Source organism: Prionailurus bengalensis, chromosome C1 (genome assembly GCF_016509475.1).
Source record: "Prionailurus bengalensis isolate Pbe53 chromosome C1, Fcat_Pben_1.1_paternal_pri, whole genome shotgun sequence".
Lineage (NCBI taxonomy): Eukaryota > Metazoa > Chordata > Mammalia > Carnivora > Felidae > Prionailurus > Prionailurus bengalensis.
In genome coordinates this window covers 214,049,752-214,076,082 of record NC_057345.1, presented here as the reverse complement: position 1 = coordinate 214,076,082, position 26,331 = coordinate 214,049,752, and the positions used below count along the sequence as shown (strand labels likewise).

The following is a 26,331-nucleotide window of genomic DNA, read 5'->3' as shown; positions in this document are numbered from 1 at the left end:
ATTCTTTAAATTTCTTGAGACCTAAACAAAAAAGTTGGAGGTCTTGCACAGGGAATACACATTTGCTGGTAAAATAAATGTAGGAATACTTAAATGCCCGTGTAGCTGGAAAAAAAGAGCACAAGTAAAAATCCATGTTTAAAGTACCACTGGTTCTCACAATTGCTGCATGCGTCCTGAGGTGTCACAGAGCCACGGGAGCCGGGGACCGGCCCCATGTCCGTGACCGAGGGCTCGCACACAGCGGTCTTAACCGTCCTTTTCAGGTTGGCAATTGCAAAGTGGCCAGAAGGTCTTGAATGCCCTTCTCCTTATCGAAGCAACCCCAAGATTCAGAATTTGATTTGCGGACACACTACCTTCCTCCCCCTCTCGTGAGAGGTATTGGCCCTGGAAGCTACTATCCTAGGTAGTCCTGCCTGGCCTCCTTGGCCTTGGAAGACACTGGCTCCATCCAGCTGCTCATGCCTATGTGACTGCTGGGAAGACAGGGCATCCCGGCCCTCAGATATGAAGAGGTCACTTTACTGTGTTGAGAATCACAGGGGAGCCTACATCATATTATAAATATTACAAGTATATATGACATTATAGTACACTGATGTACAGGGAAGAAAAATTCCTGAAGCAGCTGCCAGAATTTCCACACCCACCCCCGAGGATGAAAGGACTGGCCTTACCGGCGGCCATCGCCCAGCCAGCGCACCTGGAGAGAGGACAGGATGGGCTGGGTGGCGAGGCCCCAACAGCGGCAATGAGCAGAAGGCACCCCAGCCTGAAGGGCCATTTCGGCCGTGATATATTTCCAAGCTGTGGCTATTATTGGTCCCCAACTGTAGGAGTTAGTCTTAAGAGAAAAGAAGGAAGCATCTGGCCAGATGGAAAGGATTCTTTTGGACATCTGGATGGTAGAGAGTGTTCTAGTCAAAGGATACAAAGTATAAAAGAGGCTCCTGAGGTCCTTTAGTCAATCCCCAGAGAAAGGTAAGGTCTTGAAGAGTGACCTCCCTCTGGCAAGAGGGCAAGCAGGAATGGAGTCCTGATCAAAATGAATTTGGACACCTCTGAGAGGAACAACTCGGAGCAGAACAGAATCTGAAGTGGACCCAGCAAAAAGTACAGGTGGAGTTAGGATTCTGCCTTCCACCCCCAATCCTTTGTGAGCTGTACCCACAGTTCCTGTCAGCGCCACTTACTGACAGAGTGAGGGGTATGCTTTTGTTAACTGCAATGAGAATTTTCTAGAGCAGAGGTCAGCAAACTTTCCGTAATGGACCAGAGACAGTAAATGTTTCAGACTTGGCAGGCCCATAGAGTCTCTGCGGCCACCATTCAAATCTGCTGTTATACTCTAAAGTAGTCTTATATAATATAGAAGTAAATGAATGTATCTATGTGCCAATAAACCTTTATTTACAAAAACAGGCATTGGGCTGGATTTGGCTCATGAGCTCTAGTTTGCCAATCCCTATTCCTGAGTTTTAACTCTTTTTTTTTTTTAAGTTTATATATTTAGAGAGAGAGAGAGAGAGAGAGAGAGAGAGAGAGAGAGAGAGAAAGTGTACGTGTGTGCATGAGCAGAGAGAAAGGGAGAGAGAGAATTTGCCCAAGCAGGCTCCGTGCTGTCAGCGCATGGACCAGGCCAACACAGGGCTCAATCTCACGAACCGTGAGATCACGACCTGAACTGAAATCAAGAGCCGGCACTTACTAAGCCACCCAGGCGCCCCTTGAATTTAAATTTCAAATGGAAGTATGCATGTCCTGGTCTGATACAAAGCGGCCAAACCTGCCTGCGGTTGAAGGTTTCACTGCTCACGGCCGCCCCGCCCCCTCCTCATGCAACAGCCTGCGTCATCCCGGAAGCACAACAGCTACCAAGACTTCATCTAGTTGGTGTGATTCGAAGTTTCAAAAACAGGCTTCCAAATCTAAAATACTGCATTGCTAAGAGGTAGAGACCTCTTCAAAATTCTGCATATTCTATGTTGATTTCTCCACTTACAAGCAGGTGGGCAGGTGCCCTGTGCCGATCACAGCTGAACTTCGTTTCCACAAAAATCCTGACCAAGGACAAATGTATTTTCCTCTCAAAGGTCTAAGACCCACACCAGCATATCTCCCATTTCCCAAACACAAATTTCACGCGCAGGGTGAAGAGAAGTAAAATATGTAAAATAATCAGCCATACCTTGAGTGACTGTCTTTTTGTCACATAGTTTTCTGAATGAAGTAACTTCTCATATTCACTGAAGAACTAAAAGACAAGAAAACATGTATCAGGAATTATTTTCTTAAAGACTGGTAGAGGACCTTAAAAAGCTTGAGCACAAACTTCTAACACCACGAAGGCCAACCACTGCCCGTCTGTCTCACACAGCCTTCCTCAGTGGCGCTCAGAGACCCTCAGGCCCCCGCCCCGAGGATTACCTCCAGGACGGGGGCTCCTGGGACCCAGTCCCGCCCAGTGCTGGCCAGGCCCACACAGCTCGAACCTGGTCCTCCTGTCATCCAAACTCCACATGCATAAAACAGAACTCCTACCCTCCAGCTGTCTGCTCAAGGTGGAGTCTGCTCTCATTTCTTGGTTTTAGATTAGAAAATTTCCTATTTTTTTTTATAGTTCAGTGAGTCCAAAGCATATAGACAAAGAGAAAGTCACCTATTCTTTCAATGCATCAGGCAAGAGGAGAAAATAATTAAAACCAGACAAGAGGAGAAATTCAACACTCTCAAATAGATAGGTGTCCTAGAAAAGGTGGGACTTGGGCTCAATCTTGAATAATAGCAGGGATTTCATTTAGAAAAGGGGAGGAGATAAAATGGGAAGGACACAGCATGAGGGAAGGCTGGAAAATGCACAACGTGACATACTCAGGAAGTGACACATGTCCACCAGATTTACACAGTGCTTGCTGCTCACTAACAAGCACGGTGTCACTGGCATGGTGAGGCGTGGCAGCCGATCAAAGCAGGAGGTAGGAAATGGACAGGAGGGACACAGGGTCCAAGGCCACAGTTGCTAACACGGGGCCTATGCTTCATGAGGGGTCCTGCTCAGCCACTCAGCTGTGATGCAGAGCAGGGGACTCCTCGAGGAGCTGCTCTCAGGGAACTGCACTTCTGTCACCTCACCTAGAAGGGCTGCATCCGCTACAGGCCACCGTGATCAAATCCCCCTGAGAATGCCCCTGGGAGAATGTGTTTTGTTTTACAGATGTTGTCATCTTTCGGTTGACTTTGTTCCCCTGAGTGCTTTCGGTTATTAGAAAGCTCAGGGCCGAAGTGTACAGGATTTTAGATCGTGTGATTTTGTGATTTTGTAATTCTGTGTAAAAGCAATCCTCCCGGTTTAATTTAAATTACCTGCCTCCTCACTTTCCTCTCCCTCCCTCAGATCTGACTGCATTATCTACACATTTCTGTTAGTTGCCTCACATAAATATTCCTGAAATTTTGTTGACCAATGTCATCTATTGATAACCTGGCTGAAGGTTAATAATTGTAGTAATATTAATTACTAGCAAACTGACGTCACTGCCTGAAGTTAAATTTCTTGGAAGTTGGTTTGTATCTTTGGTAGGCTTTAAACTAAGATACTGGTATGTCAGATTCTTTCCAATCTTTGAGGCCATGTCGTAGCACAAACAATCCCGCTGACGTTTTACTGATGCTCATCGAGTTCCGGCAGTGCCCTCAGGCACTCAACAAACATTCTTATTTAATCCTCACAACAACCCGCCACAACGCTTAGGTGCGATCACGAGCCTTCTTTTAGGGCTGAAGATCCTGAAGGTAGAGGGTGAACGAAGGCAGCCGCCCAAGGTCTGGCAGCACAAGGTGGGGCTGGCGCCCGAAGCCCACATTTCTAATTGCTGCAGAAAGGCACCCGTGAGGTGACTGTGCTGCCGTTTGAAACCAACGCACAAAGACACACACCACATCCCGGTGGAAAATCAAAAAAACCTGACCGGCAATGTTTAAGCCCCTCCTGAGACTGTCTCTGAGGGACCGGGATGCACTCAGCACTGCATGCTACCGAGTGGGAGGGAGAGATGAACACACAGTTCGAAAGTGTAGATTCTGCCTCTGGGAACCTTACAATTGAAATTTAGTTGAAGAGTAAAGTGAACAATGAAGTATCAGCAGTGCCTAAGATTTCAAAAATTCAAACGACTAGTGAAGAATGAAAACCCACGCCAAATCTCGCCGGTCAGACGGGAATTTCAAGCGGACTGTTATTATCCTGACTTCTCCAAGAACACCCATCGTCGGGCTGTGGGCAGCGTGTAAGTCAGGCCAGTCCGGCCTAAGGATGTGCCCGTGCGCACGGCGGGGGCAGAGCTGGTGCGAGGTGGGGGCGAGCACCTGACCCTGGGACCTGAAGGCTGCTGTGCGGGTCAAGGGCACTTAAAATTGTTTATGTCGCTCAGGATGTTGGACATCAACTCAAACTGCTGGGCTAGTCCAGTGTCCTCACTTTACAAAGAGGACGGACTTCTGAATCCCCGGGGTAATGGCCTCGGCCATGGCCCCGAGGAGCCAGCGGCAGGAGCAGGGCTTCCCGGGGCAAGTGCTCTGCTCGCCCTCACAGCTGCCGCCCCCCTCTCTCTCCCGGAGGTGGCAGCAGTGTGGGCAGCCGATGGAAAGGAAGGGAAACTTAAAGTTTGATAATAATTTTCTTTTTATCTTAAATGTATTAACTGAGGGTCGATGGGGGGGGGTGGGAGATGCGGGGAGGGTGGGTGATGGGCATTGAGGAGGGCACCTGTTGGGATGAGCACTGGGTGTTGTATGGAAACCAATTTGACAATAAATTTCATATTAAAAAAAAATGTATACTGTCCTTTGGCAGCAAAGGGCTTTTACTTCCTCCCCTAAAGCAAGAAAAGAAGGGTAGCGTGTCAATCAAAAGACAAAAATTCTGCTTCTGACCAAGTAACAGTCAATACCTTAGTTCAGTAGAGAAATGATTACAGCACCGTCTAAAACCATTACATATGCAAAATAAGTATCCGGGATACAATCTAATTTCAATCTTTCATTTCTGGTACAAAACTTACAGTTTTAAAGTAGAATTTCATATACTTACTTTATCATAATGCTGTTCCAAAAATTCTGCACTGAGCAATTTATGTCTTGTAAGTAAATCCTAGAGAAAGAAAATACACTATTTTACAGCGGTTCTGAATTTAAGTTCTTTTAGAAAGAGAATCCTAAAACATGCCACGCCATTTTACCTGATAAAAACTGTTGTTAAAACTCACTATACTTAAAAACAGTTGCACATGAGTTGTACTGAAAATGTGGATTCTACGGAAGAGCAAATAAAATCACTAACAACTGGCAACTGTGATTGTGATGGTGATGACTGGTCGCGAGTCTACAGCTCTTAGAAGGAAAAATTTAAAAACAAACACATAAGGCAAGAGAAATACAAATTCAAAGAAAGGGAACATGGCAATAAAGTGAAAGAAAAGTAAATGATTGTGGTAAAGTATCAAAGAGAATACTGCTTCTGGAGGAGAAAGAGGAGAAAGTACTGGAGGTTCCATTTTCTTCCTCCTAACTTCTGTTATATTTAGTTTCATATCTAATGAAGTCTTTTTTTTTTTTTTTTGGATGCAAAAAGGTGATTTTATTAAAGCTCAGGGACAGGACCCGTGGGCAGAAAGAGCTGCCGGAGACAGACTGTTTTTAAAAAGCCCCATTGTGTTATAAACATTAGCTCCTAAGTATGCACAAGGCTGCCAAAGTGTAGGATCAAACATCAGAGTGACCTGGAGCCCAGATGCATTCCTCACCACGTGGCTTTCCCAGAAAACAACTCCAGGATCATTCATTCAGAAAACATATACTATGTGCCAGGTAAAGTTCTAGGTGCTGGGGCTCCAAAGACAAAAAGATGTGGTCCCTGCCTTTAAGGACCTAAAAGTTAGCAATGACTAGCCTGGTTCTCACCACGTGGGAAAGAGAATGGGAACTCAGGACAGCATAAATGGTCAATATTTGGTGAATTATGGAATAAAATTCCTTTAGAGCGGCCTACTGGAGAGGTCAGTGCCAATAATCCCCTTTTTCCGAACCAACTTTCCTTGTTCTCTTAGCTGTTTATGTTTGAGTGGCCCAGGTCACAACGAACCATTGTTTCCTGAGGTATGTCCAAGTGTAAGATCGGTCCTGAGAAACGTTCGAGGAAACGTCCCATGGTCAAATGCACGTGGAAAATGCTATAGCTCTGGTTCCCTTGTGGGGAGCTGGCAGGTCTCGAGAGACCCGACAGGGAGCTCTTCTGTCATGGACTTTGTTACTGCCCTTCCCAAAAGGCCTTCCTCACACAGGCTTTCCCCGTGGCCTGCCGGCCTACTGACCACCTTCGGATCTCGCCCCCACATCACTGCCATAGCTTCCAGACTGGTCACCAGCATGGACAAAGTTGTCTTTACGTCTGTGAGATTACATGACTGCCATCTCCCATGCTAGACTATAAGTTTTATAAATACCACGTTCACGTCTATTTTTACGAATCTTTGAATCCCCAGCACCAATGCAGTGCCCAGCACATAGAAGAGTGTGATATTTAATACATAAATGAATGAACCAACAAAATCAGGAAACAGGTTTGGGAAAACATCACATCAAGCAATCCTTAAAGCATGCTTTTAAGAAGGTTTCTAACTCCACCCCAAAGATTTACAGGTGTTCAAACTGCTGGATAGGGTACGCATCGTATGCCTTTCTTGGGTAATTTTTTCCAAATCCCCCTTGGGGATTCAATAGACAAAATTAGAAAACCTGGAGTTTGAGCATCCTCAAGAAGCTGGAAGAGAAATGCCCAGTAAGAGAAAAGCTTCCCAGTATGGGTGAGGAGACGGGGGTGGGGAGAGGAGAATTTATATTAGTGTACTGGCCCACAGGGTCAGCTATTAGGGAGACAGGTACATGAGAACTCGAGGGCAATATATGAGGCATGCTTGTTAAAGGCACCTCCTCCTTCTATAGCTACTGCAATCTGCTTATGGTGGTCCCCCCGGTGTAGGAACCTCAAGGGCAGGGGTTTGTCTGGTTCACTGTTGAACCCCAGCACCTAAAGAACAGTGCCTGACACAGGGTAGGCAGACTAGTGGAATGAGCCGCATGAACAAATGAATAAACGGACTAAGGGATTAGTGTGTCAGGATCCATATAAGACTATGTGTCATTTCTACTTTCTTTGTGGCTAAATCATTCTGGAGACCACTAGAAGGAAGTACAGAGAAAAGAACTTGGTGTTCACTGCTCTGCCATAATCTGACAGAAGAGAATGCAAAGGAGGGGATCTTAGAGACAATGGCTCTCAACTACGGTTGAATTTCAGGAACAGGAAGGTAGAAGATATTGCTCTAGAAAGCAAAATTCCTAGACACGTTGTGCAATACATTTTTACTGAAGTTTTGAGTAAGAAAACTACTCTGAAGGATAGATCTCAAGTAGGTTCAAGAGCCTCGCAGCTGGGCCACACACGAAAAGGGGACCTCCAACGTTTCCCCAACTAGGAAAGATTTTCTTCATTATCATCTGGTTTAAAGAGACCAGGAAACTCAGGAAACCACTGCCAATGTAGGAACCAAATCTCAATGGCCTCGGAGCAGGAGAGACTGAAGGGGCGCTCTGAGACGGCTAACATAGGAGATGGACCCCAATGCACAGCAGGACGAAAGCCCCTTGTTAAGAGGGCCACACCAGGGCCTGGAGAGGAGAGTGAAACACTGGTAGGAGAGGAGAACTGCCGAGATTCCAAGGAGAACTTCCCAGATTCCAAGCTGGGAAGAGAGGAGGTGGGGACTTGGGCAGAGCCTCTACCTACTGAGCGATGAGAAGGAATCTCACCCTAGGAGCTGGAGCCACATGCTTTGGAGGGCTCCCCCAGGGTCGGGGACAGAAACCGACAGAAGAGAAGATGAGGGGGAAAGGTCATGCAGTCAGTGGTCAGTGAGCTGCAAAATTTCCAGCATGCCACATGGTCCCAGACCACGAACTGCTGGGTCGGCTAGCAGTGGGGAGGGGAAGCAGGATCTGATTTCCCACCTCCCTAAATTCCAGTACATCCAAGGCCCTGGTAGCACTGGCAGACAAGGGTCATCTCCTGAGCCCAGCAGATTGAGCACCAACCTTTAGGGTACACTGAATTTAGAAAGATTCCTAAAAGTGGGTCTGGGACTCAAACAGCATGTTGCAAGGGCAGCCCTGGGATCCCTGAAGAAATGCTGCTGACCCCGGGGCTCGATTTCACAGAGCCCTGGCAAGTTGTTTGGCCCAATTTCTTCCTTGATGCTTGACCATGTACCAGGACGAGAGACTCAACTCTACCAAACGTGTGTGGTTCACTTTTGGAGCTCTTAACAGAAAGTTCTCCCTGTGCTAGAGTCAAACCTGTCCCCAGGTTATTTCCAGAAACCGTCAGAGCCGACAGAAATAGGTTCAACCCACTTTCTATAGGACCCCACTCCACATACATGAAGTGCTCTCACGGCAAGTCCCTACCGAGTCTTCTCTTCTCCAGGCTAAATACGTCCAAGTTCCTTTAACCACTCCTCGAAAGACAGGATCTGAGTCCCCCTCACCATCTACTGTCTTCTGAAAGCCATCTATTTGTCTATGTGCCTCTTACAGTGTAGCGCCTGGAACGGAACACATTTATGTGCTGTTACCTTAATGGCTCATAGTGGGGCCAGACCGTCAACAGCTCCTTAGGTCACACACTACGTGGTCACATGTAGCTCTGGGGCAGCAGCATCATACTGTTTAATTTTACTGCACGTATTCAGAATTCTGTGTACTCAGAGTGGGCTCTGTAGGCAGACTGCCTGGGTTCAAATTCCGGCCTCCCATTTTTTGCCTGACCTCACCCAATACTTCTAGGCTTCAGTTTCTTTCTCTGTAAAGGAGATAGTAAAATTACCTCCCCGAGAGAGTTGGTTGAGTAGGGTATGAAATTGCCTGCACTTTAGTAATTGTTATACTTAGCAATTATTATATTTAGTATTGACTATATTATTATGCCTTATTCCCACATCCCTTATTTATAGAGTTGGGTCTTCAAGTGGAAGTCTTCAGTTTGTTCTGTTCCATTCTGGCCTCTCTGGATCATTCTGAAGCCTTATTTTAGGATTACCACGGTCTGCTGTCTTTCCCTTTGTAGCTCTCACCTATACATTTGAGAAGTTGTAGGCCTTGTCACATTTTATCTAAGTCATTAATAAAAATGTTCAGCTGGACTGAGACAAAGCCCACTGGAAATCCACTAGAAATTTCTCTCCAGGGTGATGGCAATCCATTTTGCAGCACCTTATGCATATGACCTTTAGTTAGATGTGAATCACTACACTGAAATTCTACCTAGCTCCTGTCTTTTCATTGATTCCATCGAAACAGATCTGTACAATTATTCAACATCCAGTATCTCCTCATAGTTATAAAGGAGTAATTCTAATAGCTACTGTTCGCTCCACACATAGTGTGTGGGGACACAATATTACCCTGACATACTAGTATTCTTACCTCCATTTTAACAGATGAAGAGCTTGAGATGAAATCCGCAGCAGGGCCGGGAACTGAACCCAGGCAGCCACACTCTGAGTACCCTCATCTACTGGCAACTATGAGATTAATATGACTGAACTTACTCTTCGTGAATCCATGCTGGCTGTGGGTACATGGTTTCCTTTCCAAAATGCTCAGATATCATCTCTTTAGAAACACTTTCTAGAACCTTACACAGGTAAAACATCAAGCTCCAAGCTCCACCAGCCTCTCTGGGGAATCTACCTTCTTTTACTCTGGAAAAATTGGAAATATATTCGTTGGCCTTCTGATGCCCCTCCCGTCTCCTTAAGTCCTCAAAAAAGAAATCATGAACAATATTTGGCCACTGAGTTACTATCTTAGTACACATTCATTCAAGCTACGGATCTTGTTAGTTTTAATTTAGAGGGGGTAGTTTTAATTTCCTTTTGAGACCCAGCACCCATTCCACAGATTTGTAAATTCAAGTTTATGGATGAGCTGCATTTCTTCAAATTTTTTTGTGCACAGTGCAGTTTCTGGGGAGACAGGTCTGGTCACATTCTTCAAGGAGAGTGCGAGCCCCGGATCTACCCTCCTTTTCCGTGATGCAAATATTCTCTCAAAAAGGACGCCAGCAAAGCAGGACAGGAGAGTTCTTCCTCCCCCTCAGCACCTTTGGCGTGAGGCTATCAGACTCTCACCGCTCTGACCGGGTTCCCTCTCGGAAGGATGGGGAGGGAAGGTGTGTTCTGATAGGTCCCGTGCCTCTCTCTCACATGTCGTCTTGGTCTGGGCTCTGCTTGATTTTGTCTTGGGCGGCTCTCTGTTCAGGGGCCTCTTTAGAGAGCGCTGCCCTTTCTGCGTAATCAGGAGCAGCTGAGATACAGAAGCCAAGCCAGCTTCCCAAAAAACACGGTCTCTTCCAGAGTCCATCCTTCGAATCCTGAACCATCTTTGAAAGCTTCCCTTCTTCAGGGAGACACTACCTGCCTGGCTCTGCCCAGTCTTTTCCTCTCTGGCTTAACATGAGCTGACAGGGTTGATTTACCCACAGTGATTCCATCACCACCATTTTCTCCTTGGGGAGAATGGAATTCAAAGAAGCAGCCCTAACTGAGGGCTGATAATGAAATTATCAGCAAGGCCAATCGAGACTGTCAGATTCTGTGAATCACATTTCTGGCACAGTGTTAACACGTCTCCCTTCCCGTCAGCCAGCCGTGCCACCTGCGCCAGGCGCATGGCATCGAGCTCTCCGCTGGGCCGGGAGGTACGACTGTGCCCTCCCACCCCCCTCCCACTCCTCTCCTTCCCACCCCACCCCCACCTCTCCCAGAGTGGCCGCTCGCGGCTCATGGCTTGCTTTCTACACAGGATCTCTTCCCAACATGTGGTATTACCACACCTCCCTTCATAACAGGCCTGCTGCTTTTCGGTGGAGCATCCCCTTCCACCAATATATCCTAATTATGAGTCCTAGCCCCAAAATGCAGTGACACAAAGACATCAGATTTGTCACTTTATGTTATAATCTCGAATTCATTTCATTCTGCTTTATAAATTGACATATAAATATCTGAGATCTTACCTAAGGCTCCTGACATCCTCTTTAATAGTTTCAGGAAAATAAATCCTCGGGTACTTCTCACGCTATTACCTTATTCTCATTCCAGGTGAAACCCTAATGGCCAGGTGCCCAGGTTTTCATCCTGTTTTAAGGGTGTTCATTCACTGCGAGGGACATATTTTACCTAGAGACCAAGGCATATGCTCATTATCTCAAGGGCTCTTTACCCTCATAAAACTGACCCTCACGAGGAAGTGGCTACTTCTCACCATAAGAGTGTCCATGGTTCCTGAGCATAGCGGTCTGCAGGTTAGTATGTTAAATCCTGATTAAAGTAGAGGTTCTAAATAGTCACCTATGAGGTCAGACATTTTATATAAGGGAACGTAACATATAAAGGCTTACTTTCATTGTGAGGAACACTAATAAATATTACTGCTTTATTTACCGTAAACAGCACAGAACCTTGCAATTCAAAACAAAAATCTGCATGTTGTACAGTTCTATGGAATCCTAGGGGCGTTTAATTTATACAAATATAGAACAGGGCGACAGGGCGTACTGGGAAGGGAGGCCACATAAAAACGTGAACAGGGCAGGCAATTCTGCTCCCCTTGCCCCGAGCGTTCAATAAATAAGCTTTGGCATGAACATGGGACGGAGAGCTAAGTCCGTTGTTCCCCAGGGCCTGTCCACAGTGTGGAAAATTCTGCCCTGATTGTGCTTCTAATATTTCAAGACACGCATACTCCAAATTAGCATGGCCCTGAACAGAAGACAACGGCTTGGTGTTTAACCAAAGCAACCGCGACAGTACGTTCCAACACAGGAGAAAAACTCGTTTGTCCCACCCACTGCGTATCAACATACCACGGCTGATGAGTATGTTCACAGAAAAGTGTACTTGTGACCATACTGACCGTACTTTTCGACAGAGTTTGCAATCTAACCCTCCCACCCTGTCGAAGCTGTGACTCTACTGCACACACCTAAGTCACACACGCACACAGAAAGCAGATCTTCTCTCTTGCCGCTAGAGGGCAGACGGGTATAGACTCAGAGGTTAGACGTTTAGGAAAGAACAGCAAACTGGTTAATCTCACAAGTATATTTAGAATTCTACAGTTTTTATGTTACCTTGAATGTGGCAAATGCATCTGAAGCTATGTCAAACGTTGACATTTCGACATATCTGAAGAAGTCATAGAATTGTTCTGACCACAAAATGATTTTTGCAAGTGGTTCATGTCTGATGCATTCTCTTAACATTATCCCACAATTTAGAGCTATTTCTGGAGATTCATACCTGCAAAACGAAAAAAAAACACAACAAACCAACCATGATTGCTGTTTCAAAACCCCTATCACTAAACCGTTCACGTTTTTAGGACAGGAAGTTGAGATGGGTCTTAATTAAGTGACCAGAGTGGGTTACAAAAGGCATCTCTGTCACAGCAGGGTGTGGTGAGCTCAAGTGGGTTTACTCCAGAGGGTGTGCGCACGCACGTGCGTGCACACACGCGCGCACACACACACACACACACACACACACACACACACACCTAGCTGGCAACAACTGCTTCAACCCAAAGAAAAATAAAAGGCATGGGAGTGATCACATAAATAAACACTGCTTATTGAAGCTAAAAGATCTGAGGAGAAGTATTCGGGGTCACACCCCCAAACGAATTCGTTTTACATGGGGTGCCGTCAAGACTTCAGAAAAACCAAAAGCTGAATCAAAAAAACACAACAGGAAACAAACAAAATCGTTTCCCAAACTCAGAGTATCTACATAGGTCTATCAAATAAGCAGCATTTTTACTTCGTTGTTTCAAGTCAATAGTCAAGACAGCGCCTCCAAGGCTCTTGGCAATGCCAAGCCTACGAAGCCGAAGGCCTGACCCCGCGGTCACAGAGCGCTTGTCGAGGAGGCCCTGCGGGACTTCGCAATGGGTACTGGGGACGCCCTGGCATCTGTTCGGCACCCATGGCTGTGTCTCCCCTCTGTCAGGAAGGAGCTCCGTCTTCCTCTCAGCCCCACCACCCCCAGCCCTCCCACTGCCTCTCGGGCTGCACGTGCTGGCCACGTGTCCTTCCCACGCGGCGTCCCCTCTACCCTCCTGCACTCGTTGCATTTCCCCACATCCAACTAGCAAGGACCTCCTCCTGGCCGAAACAGACTTCTCCCATGACATACATTCCACTACTTAGTGTCCCAATGGTGCTGACCTTTGCATCTCTGTCTTTGGAAAAGGAAAGAAGAAGCTCTCTCAGTTCTCCTTTCCACCCCTCGGACTGTTCCTCTTTCTTGCCTGGCCGAGGGCATCCCTCCGGTGCCGCCAGCCTGCTGGTGGTGGGGCATGCCCCCCCCCCCCCACCCCGTGACTCCTAAATCCCTGCTCAGGTCTGCTCCTGGACCCTAGTCAGGCATTTTCTGTTGCCGCTGGACACTTTCAGTGAAAGGTCTACCGTAGCACTACATCTCAAAATTCGAATCTCTTCTCCCTCCACAGAACAGCCGCCCTCCCCTGCTTCCTCATTTCTGTTTTCTGGCACCATGATGTGGTTTCAGAAACCGGGTCTAAGACAGGTCTTGCAGAACCTCCTCGTCCGCTAACGGAAGCGTCCTAGAGCTGCAGTTACTATTAGCCACACGTGGCTACTGAGCACTCCAAATCCGGCTAGTTTGACCGAGGGACTGAATCTTATGTGTTAAGTTAACACAAAATGAAACGACCGCCTGCAGCTTGGAAGAACTGCACTGGACAGAGCAGTTCAAACCTCTCGCCTCCGTCTCTTCTCAACGCTTCCATCTTTAGAGCCACCACTGGTCCCTGTAAGACTTCTTTGAAACATTTTAGTTTCATTCCCTTTCATCCATTCCCACTGCTGCATTAACCCACACCTAGAGAAAGGTAAGTGCTCCCTAACCAGCATCTTTGCTTAAGCTCTGTCTTAACGAATTTACCCAGCACACAAGTAGATCAACAGCATTTCCAGTTGAGGAGTTCAAAATGATTTCTCCTGCCCATCAAATAAAGACAAACTTCCGGGCTTAAACGTCCAGGCTCATGAGATCCGCTCCTTCAGTAAGAGGTCACCGCCCATTCTGCCATCAAGCACTCCAATTATCTCCCTATTGCTGCCAATCACCATGTTCATTCCTGTCCCTGGACCCACTCTCCTTTTTTCTATTAGAATTCTAAACCCTCTGGAACTTCAATCCTTAGTCTCACCTCTGCCACCAACCCTTGCCTTACTGACTAAACCCACACCGCACCCCCCGTTAGCCCACAGTCCTAATCGTTATCTGCAGTGTTATCCTTCTGTTACACACAGGGTCATCACAGAGCCTCAAGAAAGGACTCCTCTGGATCACTTAGGGCACAGCTTCCAGCAGGCTGACTGGCGCTTGGGTGACTACGGCGTCTGCCCACAAAGTGGCTGGTCAAACAATTCACCTTCGCTGATCTGAATTTAACGAGCAGGAGACCGGAAAGACAAGAGTAAGACAGTTTGGTACAACAAGCTGGGCAGGTCTTGAGTGGTTTTTCAAGCTTGTCTTAAATGACTAAGCCATAAACTATCGAGCACAAGGCAAACAGTTATGCCGTACAACCTGTTAGCACTAGAGTGGAGAGCACATTCACATTTAAGTCACCGGGGGAAAAAACTGCTGCCTCCAGATGCAGCCTAACACTAGCGACAAGCCTATGTTGAAACGCACAGTGACTCCGCCGGATGGCTAACGTCAAAGCGCTTACGGCCTACGCAGTGGTCACACTGCAGGAGAGGAGTCTAGACTCGTTAAGTGAAGTACAAAAACCTTAAAAGGTAGCTCACAAGGCTCCTTGAAGAAATGGCTGTTTCCAGGTCTGAGGCGGGAATCTGTACAAAATCAGCACGGGATGTCTTGTGCCAGAAAGCAAGGAAGCTATCAAAGACTGATGGGGTCCTGCCAAAACGACACAAGAGCCAATTTGAAGGAGCTTCCCGATGGCCCAAGATGACGCAATTTGGATATAAAAATGTGGACATCGTGACTGTGATGGATTGAAACATACCAAGTATATTTTTAAAAACCCCACAACTGGAGTTCATAACGACCTGATCACCAATTTAAGAGAAAAGAGGACAAAGGAACATGTTAAATGAAACCACAGGGATGTAAAATTCAAAATATGTGATTTTTCTACAAAACATATGACCCCGTTGCTTCAACAAGTAAATGGCATAAAAAAAAAAAAAAAAAAAGGTGTAAGAGTCATATTAACCAAATTCAGTTTGTGCACCTCTCGTGGAACTGGATTTAAACAAACTAACTGAAAAGTGACATTTTTGTGTGTGAAAATTAGGGACATCCGAACATTGGGTACAAGACAATGTTAGGTCTGTAAATGGTATGGCGAGTATGGTAGGGGAAAAAAAAATCCTGGGGTGCACTATGTACTGGGGATGCACGCTGAAGGAATCTTATGTGTGAGGAGGGAAAAAAGGAGGCAAAGCATGTGAAGTAAGAACGACAGAATGTCAATAACCGTCCGCACTGGGTGACGGGTAGGAAATGGCTATTTTATTCCCTCCAGTCCTCTGCGCAGTTTCCACTCTAAGGGCTACACGGGACGGGGAGACAGGCGCTGGCAGGCATGGGCACGGGCACCAGCACCAGCTGCACCGCCCGGGCTTCTCCTCGCCTCCCTGGAGGACGTTTCTGCTGCAGCCACTCACGTGAGAGCTGTCAACTTTGAAGAAAAAGATAATTTAAAGATAAACTGTACCTTAAAATTCTTACTTTAACAACGTTTATATCGTCCTTTTGGCTACTCTTAAGCGAAAACACAGGCAAACTAATTTATGATTTTTAACCACCACTGCTTTCTACGGAAAAGGAAATACTCAGTTTAAAAATACACAAAGGCATCTGGAAGGTGCTCTAAGAACACCAAAATTTCAAACTACTCACTACATGCTTACACACACAACTCGGGATTGGTAACAACAAAAAATGAGATGCCAAAAGTTCTGTATGGCAACATCTGAAGAAGCAACCAACATAGAGATTTAGAAACAGAATGAAGGAAATAGAATGCTGGCATCAAACACATGCACTGACTCATGCTTTGTCTAAACAAGTTTGAACTTGGGGGAAGTGTTAAACCACAGAGATGTGAATCAGAGGGAGGCAAGCTACAATGCGAGCGGTAGGAGAGCAAGCTGATTCACGCCAACAGTCATGCCAGTAAAACGCCTGTCCGCCAAGTTAATAGAACAGCACCGACGCTGGGACAAACAGACACACACCAGACCCAGAGCTGGCGAACAACTCCTGTGTGAAGCAATAAGGTGACCTTGCCAATCAGGGAGGCTCACTGATGAGGGAGAAGAGGATTGGTTTTCTTTTGAGGTTTCGGTTTTTAGGCTTTTCTGGTTTTTGTTTGTTTGTGTTTTTCATACTGACAGACTACCACAAATGCCTGCTTACTAGCCCAGTAGTTAAATGCACTGTCAATTACTAACCAAGTCGGTTGGTGAGTGGACACAAACAGGTACAAAGCAAAGGGCACTACTTCGTAAGCGTGTCCTCTGTTGACCGAACAGAGTCAAGCTATGTAGCATCCAAGCTCCATTTACTAGGCAGCTTTCACAGCCTCACAGTGTGCATGTCTGCCCAAAGATGTCTTTAAACACATGATTTAACTGATCTTTCATATAAATAAACTTCTAAAATCTAGAGAACAGAAAGAAGACCACAGAAGACTTTTTTCTTCAGTTGCATAGGATCTGAGACTTTAAGGGCTCACGATTCATCCACCTTTAAACTCCCATAGGTATTTTCAAATTCAATTTAACTCACTGGCTGAATTTTAAGAGGGAAGTGTGTTCAGGGCACCTGGGTGGCTCAGTCGGTTGAGCGTCCAGTTCTTGATACAGGCTCAGGTCATGATCTCAACAGTTCATGGGTTCAAGCCCTGTGTCAGGCTCTGTGCTGACAGTGTGGGGCCTGCTTGGGATTCTCTCTCTCCCTCTCTTTGCCCCTCCCCCGCTCATTTTTTTTTCCCTCTCTCTCTCTAAATAAACAAGAAAAAAAAAAAGAGGGAAATGTGTTCAAGATCTATGGGAAAATGAAATGACTGAACTACAGAGAAAATGCTTTCCCACATTCACCATTGTGTTTTTGCCTAAGACCATCTTTCCTTTTCATTTTTCAACTGAGAATATAAATTTTGTTATATTGTACATACCCTTTCAATAACATGAACAAAATATTCTGTTGAGTGCAGATGTATTCAACAGTAGGAGTTCTTGTACCAATTTGTCTTCTGAGAATATTGTTGAAAATTTGAGCCACGTCTTTTTTGCCCTATTAGGAATACAATCATTAAAATATTTACCCGACTAACCACCAAAAAGCCCAGCCACCCTCCCAAATAAACTCAAATTAAGGCATTGCATATTTATATAATTATGACTGAATAGCTGACTTTAAAGTGCTCATAGATACTAAATTTTCTTTCTTTATAATTTCAAATTCTAAGTCTTAATACTATACTATATTTACCATGAGCAATGTATTCAAAGTGAAATGTTACTACGTATAATTTCTAACCCTTAAAATCATGCAGACTCAGATATGAAAAATAAAACCTTGCTATATGCTTACAATGTTCAGGGATCTGATTCCCACCCATAGGGAACAAACAGCCTCAAATAAAATGCTCGTGTTGTAAACAATACACGTAATTTCCTCTTATACTGATGGATGAGGAGAAGCTGCATGCTGCTAGTATAATAAAAATGAAAGAATTCTGTAAGAAGCTGAGCTTTCATGGCAAGTAGACATATCCCCCTATTTAGTTAGGTCTGTTCAGGAGAGATTTTCTATAGATTAATCATGAAGGTTCTAAGTACCACATGATGCAGCAGTTCAGAGACCAGAATTATGTAACTGTGCTTTACAAAACGCAATAGAAGGACGTGACTGCTATACAGTAAACCTTATAATCAGAAACTGCACAAGAAATTAACAAACGGAGAACTGAACCCCAGGAGAGGTTTCAGAAGGGCCACTTGTTACGAGGCTGACGAGCCTGCAGGGCACTGAGTGAAATGCTAGCTTTCCAGTGCCAGAGATCATCCCGGGGCCTGTGCTAGATCAGGAGCGGCAACGGCAGTCTCTAAGAACCCATCTCGAGGGCACACACTTCTTGGTAAATTTAAGTCACTAAAGTCCCAAGTGAACATTAAATTCAGTGACCACGTTGGGGAATGAGACGTGTGGACAAAGGAGAAGGAACTGGATGTTCCAGTGCGTTCCCCACTTTGCAGGAAATAAAAACTGCTGTTGGTGGAATTTGATACACTATTAAAAATACATGAAATCGGCTCCCTAAATGGAAATATCATTTTTATGTGTTCTACAGGAGAGCAATACTTTCTATTGTCCTTTATTACCAATATTATTCAAGCAACCTACGAACCACACTCTCTCATGACTCTTCAAAACTGAATCTGGCTATGTATCTGCCATTCTTTCCCCTGGTTTTTCAGGCACCTGCACAGACATCTGATCGACCACTCAGGATGATAAACACTGGGGCTTAAAACAAAGCCCACCCGTGACAAAGACTCAGAGGAACCTGCTAACCATGCCACAGCCCTTCATTACCATATATACTTCGCAGACTACTTTTCAGACTGCTGTCAAGGACCATTATTCTCACCGTTAAATTCACTAGCTAAATGGCACAATTCAGCTACATAAGCTTGGGCAGTAATAGCAAGTGCCTCCCAGGGCCAGGCAGGAGATGCATATGGGCCCAGCAGGCCTTGAGACTGAACAGCAAGCTGCTGTGTGCAGCACACCCAGGCATGTCATGGTGTAGTGGCTGCTCTGTTCCAGCTGAGGGGCCGGGTGGGCCCACAGGCTCAATGTTGCCAGAGCTAAAATTTTCAAGGGAAGCCAGAAATTCAAAACTGTTCATAAAATCTCCTGCTATTTAACCATTATCCTAATTTAAACATTTAAAAGTAGTGCCAAGCAAACAAAACGCATGATCTCTGCTGTAACGAGTTCTCAACAGGTTAAAAAAAACAAAAAACACAAGTACGTAACTGGATGTCTTCTAAAATCTCTTCTACCTCTAAAATTCTAACATTCCACAGTCTTTAGATTTATACTCTGAGAACGAAAGGCCAGTGAATTAGGTGAAACAGCAGGTGTTTATTAAATATGATGTAAACGAAAGGGCACAATGAATACCTAATAAGCTTCGTACACGACGTGGTGGAACAGGAGAAGAGAGACCTGGCCCAAGCCTGGGGCGCCCCTGAGCTCCTGCCCAGCTCTGCTAATTAGGTGGGCAGCCTGGGCTCGCTTACAGGTCAGTAACCCCTGGGCCAAGAGCTCGACAGGAATCTTAGGATGTTTCAAAGGACAGAACACAAGGAAAAGGACTGTGAATAAGGCACTGTTTTTGAAAAATAAGAAACTGATTTCTGACCTCAAAGTCAATGAGCTGTAAATCTGCTACCAGGGTGCTCAGGAGCCCGCTGTTGTAGAGTTCTTGAGCGAGCTGCGCCACCGCCTCTGTTTGTGGCTCTTTCTCATTCGTGCCATACAGAATTTCTTTCATGGCAACCAGATTTTTGGAAACTTCTTCTGTAGCCTAGATTTGGGGGGAGAGGAGAGAAACAACTCATTAAAAAAAAAAAAAAAAAAAAAAAAAATATATATATATATATATATATATATATATATATATGAAACATACCTACACTTGTTAAACACCTTCTCTCTACATTACCTGCCCAGAAAGCTACGTAAAAGACACAAAAGTGTGCAAGCCCTGTGCCTGACCTGGGAGCTGAGCACTGTGGACATGTGTACACGTGGGCCCCGACACACGTGTTCGAGGAGGGGCCGGCAGGTTACAACACGCACCCTTGAATACTGCCGACAGTGGTACTGTATGTAGCAGGAACAGAACAGGGAGGGAAAGTTTAATCCGCCCCACCTGGCAGGGAAACAACACGGAAGAGGCACCTGAGCTGACCAGACAACGGGGAACACTGACAAGCAAGAATGAGGGAAAAGGAGACTGAGGACAAAGGAGAGGCATGAGATGCGGATGAGGGAGCAGGAAGAGCACGGGGTCTGTCCAATAAAAGGCATGGGGGAAATAAGGGAATGACACAGAAGGGGGCTTTGAACGTAGAGCTAAAATGTTAGGAATAAAAAATCACTAAAGAGCCTCCACTTCTGGCCAAGACGGAGGAACAAGCGGCCAATTTACCTTCCTCCATGAAAAAGATGAAAAAATAGAAATTATACGAAACAGTAAATTTTAAACCCTGAACTTCGGGCAGCACAGGGCAGCGATGCTTGAGAGGAGGGAAACGAATGAAGTGACGCTCACACCTGCCCCAGCTTATTGCCTGGAGAGGGTTTCCAGGCCACATCACAGGGAGGGAGAAGGCAGGCAGAACCAGCCGTCTCCACAAGTCGAGGAGACAGCTGGGAAATTGCAGGGCAGGGTACCAGAGAGGAGAGAGATTAGCTTCTGTAGTGGAGTACTGATAAGCAGGTACATGGGAGGAACACACCCAAAGTCAGGGAACAGCCATGGAGCTCTTTCCAGGCAGTCTGCCCATCTCTGGTCTTCTCCAGAAAACGCCCTGTCAGCTTCTGTAACTGTTCTTTAAGAAGGGGGGGGGGGGGGGTGCTAATGTCCCAATCCCATCTAGAATGGAATGATGCAGATGACACTAGACCACAACCTCCCTGTAAATGTCACAAATGTTAATGTACCCTGAGGCTACCATCAAGAATTTCTGCAACTAAGTCAGAGAATTCATTTGAAGCCAGGTCTCTGAATGACACTGCAATGAAGGCTTTCATTTGGCCTCATTAACAGCCCATCATTCAACTCTGTGGAGGTAGCTCTAGACTCTGAAGGACATCCAACATATCAGCTATCACTCTCATATTTGCAATCATCCGCGGATCTGACACGGCCACCTCCCATGGCCTCCATCATTAACCACAACACTGAAAAGGAAATAACTGAATGGAACCCACCGTTACGCCTTTGAATCATCATACTCTTTTCAGTAACAATCTACTAATAATCTTTGGGCATGGTCCTCAGTGACTTACATATAAACTTATTTCCAAATCATATGCAAACGACTTTCTGTTAAATACTTTGATAAAATACGAAAACATTTGACCCATGAACCACAAAAGGGTTTGAACTATGCTAGTCCACTCACACGCATCTTTTATAGGACAGTACTATAAATGTATTCTCTCTTATGATTTTCTTAGTAACATTTTCTTTTCTCTAGCTTACTTTAAGAATACAGCATCCAACATATATAACATACAAAACGTGTTAACTGTTTATTTTATTGGTAAGGCTTCTGGTCAACAGCAGGCTATTAGTAGTTAAGTTCTGGGGGAGTCCAAGGTTGTATATGGATTTTTGACTGTGTTGGGGGGGAAGGCAGTGGCCTTATCCCCGTGTTGTTCAAGGGTCAACTGGATACTATTTCTTCCACATTTCCTGAACATAAGGAAACGAGATAAAGTTAATTTGGTGTGATCTTTTTATTAGGCCTATGTTGATTTCTAAGGACTACTACTTTCTTTTCTAAATGTTTAAAATCATCCTATTAATCCCATACAAAACCTTATTCAGTACCAATGATAAACAGAATCTCTAACTTTTCCAGTCTGCTGTTACTACCCTGTTCTGTTAACGCCTTAGATTTCTGATCTCAGTTCATCATCCAATACATCAATTTTAAGCATCCCAAAATGTACTTTTTGGGGGCCAGTAGGTAAAATCATTTATCAGTAGTCAATGTTCTCTTACAAACTAAGTACATGTGTTACCTCTGTAATTTCATTTTATTCATCTTTATTCTTCAGATGATTTTCTTTGACAGGGAGGAACCTGACATTCAGCAGGCTTTCGGAGTGTATTATCTGTGGGTTTTGTACCAGTGACCCTAAGTAGTAGGCCTCAGCCCCCTGTGCTCCTCTGGCTAGCTTACCGTTGTGAGGCTCTTGGTAACCTTTCATATGCCTCAGCTTACAAATGCTCTTCTCTGAAGTCACGAGTTTAGATCTGAATCTAGACCATACTCTGTGCTGTCTTCCGACAGCAAAAGACAAATAAGAAGGAGGGGGGTGATAGTTAAAAGGTATGAAGTTTCTTTCTGAGGCGGTGAAATGTCCTAAAATCGACTGTGATTATGGTTGCACACTGTGAATAAACTAAAAACCACGGAACTGTGTGAGTTACCTCAATAATGCTACTTAAAAGAATAGGGAGGAGAGAAGCAAGGAAACAGAAAGCAACTTACAGTATTTCTGAGATGAAAGGCAACCTAGACCCACTCTTCTTCCCTCTCAGAAGACAACACTGTCACCTGTATTATGGGTGGTGGCGGGATGCGGGGGGCCGGGGCGGGGGGCACCAATGGCATTCCCACATCTGCTAACCACTGTACTCATCTGCTTATGCTGATCCTTCTGGATTCCACTCACTCTCTGGCTTTCTCAGGAACTCGACATGTCTGTTTTCTCACCTCCTTCTCTAGTCAACTCCCTCTCACTTGTTTTTCCCCCAATCAGGTTTTAAATATGACCAAAATCATTAACAAAATCAAATAAGCTCTCCTTTGACCAACCACACAGAACCTTCCCGGCTACTGCCCACCCGTAATTAAGCCTCTAAAAAGCATCTACCTGTGAGTGCTACAGTCCACATCTCCTTCCTAGTCACTTCCAGCCCAATCCCATGTGGCTTCTCCACTGAGTACATTACAGCTTTCAGCCAGTCACCAATGACCTGCCTGCCAGGAAACACAATTCTCAGTCTTTAGTACATGTCAGCTCTTGGCAGCATTTAAAGGTGTTGATTACACCCTTCTTTTAAAACTGCTCCTCCCCTGTCCTCTGTGACTCACCACCACCCTAATTTTTCCTGCCTGTCTCCCTGGTTGCTCCTTCTGGCTCGTCCCTCTTGAAGAGGCCATTTAAATATTGGGAATTCCTCAAGGCAGGGTACAAGGCCTCTTCTTCTCGTTCTATCATCTCTCCCCCAGTGATGTCATCTACACCCACAGCTTCAATTAACACCTAAATGCAGATGCCTCACAGATTCCTATCTCTAATCCAGTTCTCTTACTAGTACATTCCGCAGCCTACTTGAAATGTCTCCACTTGAATGTCTTGAGGTACCGCAAACCCAATGCTACCAAAAACAGAACTCCTGATCTTGCCCTAATGCCTGATACATTTTTCTCTTGTTCTCTATTTCAGGGGATGATACCACTCCCGCTGCTCTTGTGAATGTCAGAAACTCAGAAGCCATCTTCAACCCTTTCCTCTTTCTCACCCCATCCCAATACCTAATTCAACACCGTGTCTCCCCAATCCATCCATTTATCCCCGTACCACCACCACCCACGTCAGAGTTCCCATAATTCTTGCCTGGACTATAGTTTACTGACTAATTTTCTTGAATTCCCTATAATCCATTCTCCGTATCACAACTAGAATGATCTTTTTTTTTTTTTTAAAGTTTATTTATTTAATTTGAGAGAGAGAGAGAGCATGAGTTGGGTAGGGACAGAGGGAGAGAGGGAGAGACAATTTTAAACAGGCTCCGTGTTGTCAGCGCAGAGCTCAACGCAGGGCTTGAACTCACAGACCGTGAGATCATGACCTGAACTGAGATCAAGAGTCAGATGTTTAACTGACTGAGCCACCAGGGCGCCCCTAGAACGATCCTTTCTTAGCACAAATAAGATTGTCATTACCTTTGCTTCAAATGCTCCAATTACCTATTGCTCTCGGGATGGAGAAAATTTCTTAACGTGGCCTGTAAAACCCTGCATAGTCTGACCCCGTCTTACCTTACCCTGGGCTACAATTTCTCCCCCACTATCTCTACGTCAATACTCTGGTCACACGGGAATTCTTTCAGGATCCCTGCGCATGTGGTCTGCCAGGCCCATGCCCTGCCCCCACCTCCCGGCCACCTCACATTCTTCCTTCCTGGCTCAACTCAATGCTCACTTCCTCAGAGGTGATCTTTCTAGGTAAATTCCATCATACATTCACCACCACCACGTACTTCTTTTCTCACGGTTGCATGTAATTCTGCTTTTCCTTGTGATTCCTAATTAACGTGTTTTCTTCTGCTCTGTCAGGAGCCCAGTGCTTGCAAGTGTGCTATACACGGTCGATGAATGGCTCAACATCTGCATCATGATCATTGGGATGTAAAAAAAATCCAAATGAAAACCGAACATGGGGAAATATGATGTTATCACACCATGAAGCCAACGAATTCCTAAGACGTAGTGCATCCAAGAAAGGTAATCTACCTGACAGAGCCACATCAGTGAGCAATGAACATAAATCCCTGTGTTGTCACAGAGAACAATCTGGAAGAAGACACCCCAAACTGAGTATAGTCTGCCTATGGCAACAGCTAAGAAGAATATATATATATATATATATATATATATATATATATATATATTTTTTTTTTTTTAAGTTTATTTATTTTGACAGAGAGAGAGAGAGAGAGAGAGGGAGAGATCGAGGGAGAGAGTGCGCACACGTGTTGAAAGCAGGGGTGGGGCAGAGAGAGCGAGAGAGAATCCCAAGCAGGCTCTGTGCTGTCAGTGTAGAGACTGACTCGGGGCTCGATCTCACAAACTGAGAGATCACAACCTGAGCTGAGATCAAGAGTTGGATGCTTACCCAACTGAGCACCCCAAGGAGAATATTTTCACTTTTCACTTGCTCTATTTCAGATCTGTATATTTTACAATTCACATTTTATTTTTTTAAAGGAGCAAAAAAATAAAGGGAATTAGATAAATAGATCAAAGTGCTTACTACACTGGTGCTGATTTATCTTCTTTAGAAAATTTTTTTTTTAATGTTTATGTGTATCTGAGAGAGGGAGAGAGAGTGTGAGCAGAGGAGGGGCAGAGAGATGGAGACAAAGGATCTAAAGTGGTCTCTGTGCTGACGCAGTGAGCCAAATGTGGGGCTTAATCCATAAACCATGAGGTTGAAACACGACCTGAGCCAAAGCTGGACACCCAACCGACTGAGCTACCCAGGTGCTCCTGATTTATCTTATCTCTGCTTCTGTTCACTTTTTTCACTCCTCCCCAGAAGATATCCCCTCTAAGTTTCTAAAACTTCTAACAAATACTAGTATTACATATGTAAGTAGTTTACATATGTAAGTAGTAACTAATCACACCTTGAAAATCAACAGTGCCACAAACAATGCCAAGTGAAAAGCTAAAGACTGGAATGAGTTTAACAATAAAAGGCTAACTTGAACTCATCAGAAACAGAGAGTGGCACTGGGGACAGGAGACTTCCAAACCTGGGCATATCGCGCTCTCTCTGTATCTGAACATCTAGCTTCACTCCTGCCATATTGAGGTAAGACTTCATAATGAGGAAATCCATGGTTAGTTAGCATCTATAGAGGATAATCAGCAGCATGATATGAAAAAACTAAACCTCATCAACCTTGTTATTTACTAGCAGTCCTGATAAATGAGAGATTAGGTGCATATTTCAATTAAGGACTTTTAATTTTATGCGTATTTCAACTGTTTCTGTGATGTCTGTTCCATATGACATGGATAATTATAAGCTGATTAAACTACAACTTAGAAAAAAAAGAAGAAGAAACCTGTGCAAATTTTACTAAAACATGATCAGAAAACCTTAAGTATTTCACCTGAAAAGGTGATGTGGCGGGTGTTTACTGAATGAAGATGCAAGAGAGAACAGATACCCTCATCTGTTCTTGTGTAGATTTGGCTTGGTTCTCTTCATCAGCATTCACACTGGTGACTCCGCCTAGCCCCCCCACCTCTGACCTGCTTGCATTAAGTCAACATGTTCTCTGCCTCTCTGACCACATCCTCCTTACCTGCACCTCCTTGTCTGTCCCTTCACACCTCATGAGTAAGCTACTCACACCTGCGTTTCTCCAAGCCCTATACCCTTTCAAACTGCTGAGATCATCATGTCACCTAAGCCACTGGGCTCCTTAATGACCACGTGGCCTATCCTGCTAAGACTGCATGTTTTAGTGCTGCCCGTGCCCACAGCTCCAGGTCTCTTGCCCCCCTAAATGTTGGATGTTCTTCACTGGAACTTT

General features: G+C 45.0%; 1 protein-coding gene across 1 annotated transcript in view; it reads right to left on the bottom strand.

The window, feature by feature from the left end:
* CAB39 (calcium binding protein 39) overlaps positions 1-26,331 on the bottom strand; it is an 88,868-nt gene that overhangs the window by 5,133 nt on the left and 57,404 nt on the right. The window contains exons 3-7 of the mRNA XM_043578133.1: positions 19,618-19,782; positions 17,359-17,477; positions 12,251-12,419; positions 5,093-5,152; positions 2,192-2,257 (exon numbers count right to left, since the gene is read on the bottom strand). Of these exons, the coding sequence (XP_043434068.1) occupies positions 2,192-2,257; positions 5,093-5,152; positions 12,251-12,419; positions 17,359-17,477; positions 19,618-19,782 (579 nt within the window). The remainder of the gene's footprint in view (positions 1-2,191; positions 2,258-5,092; positions 5,153-12,250; positions 12,420-17,358; positions 17,478-19,617; positions 19,783-26,331) is intronic.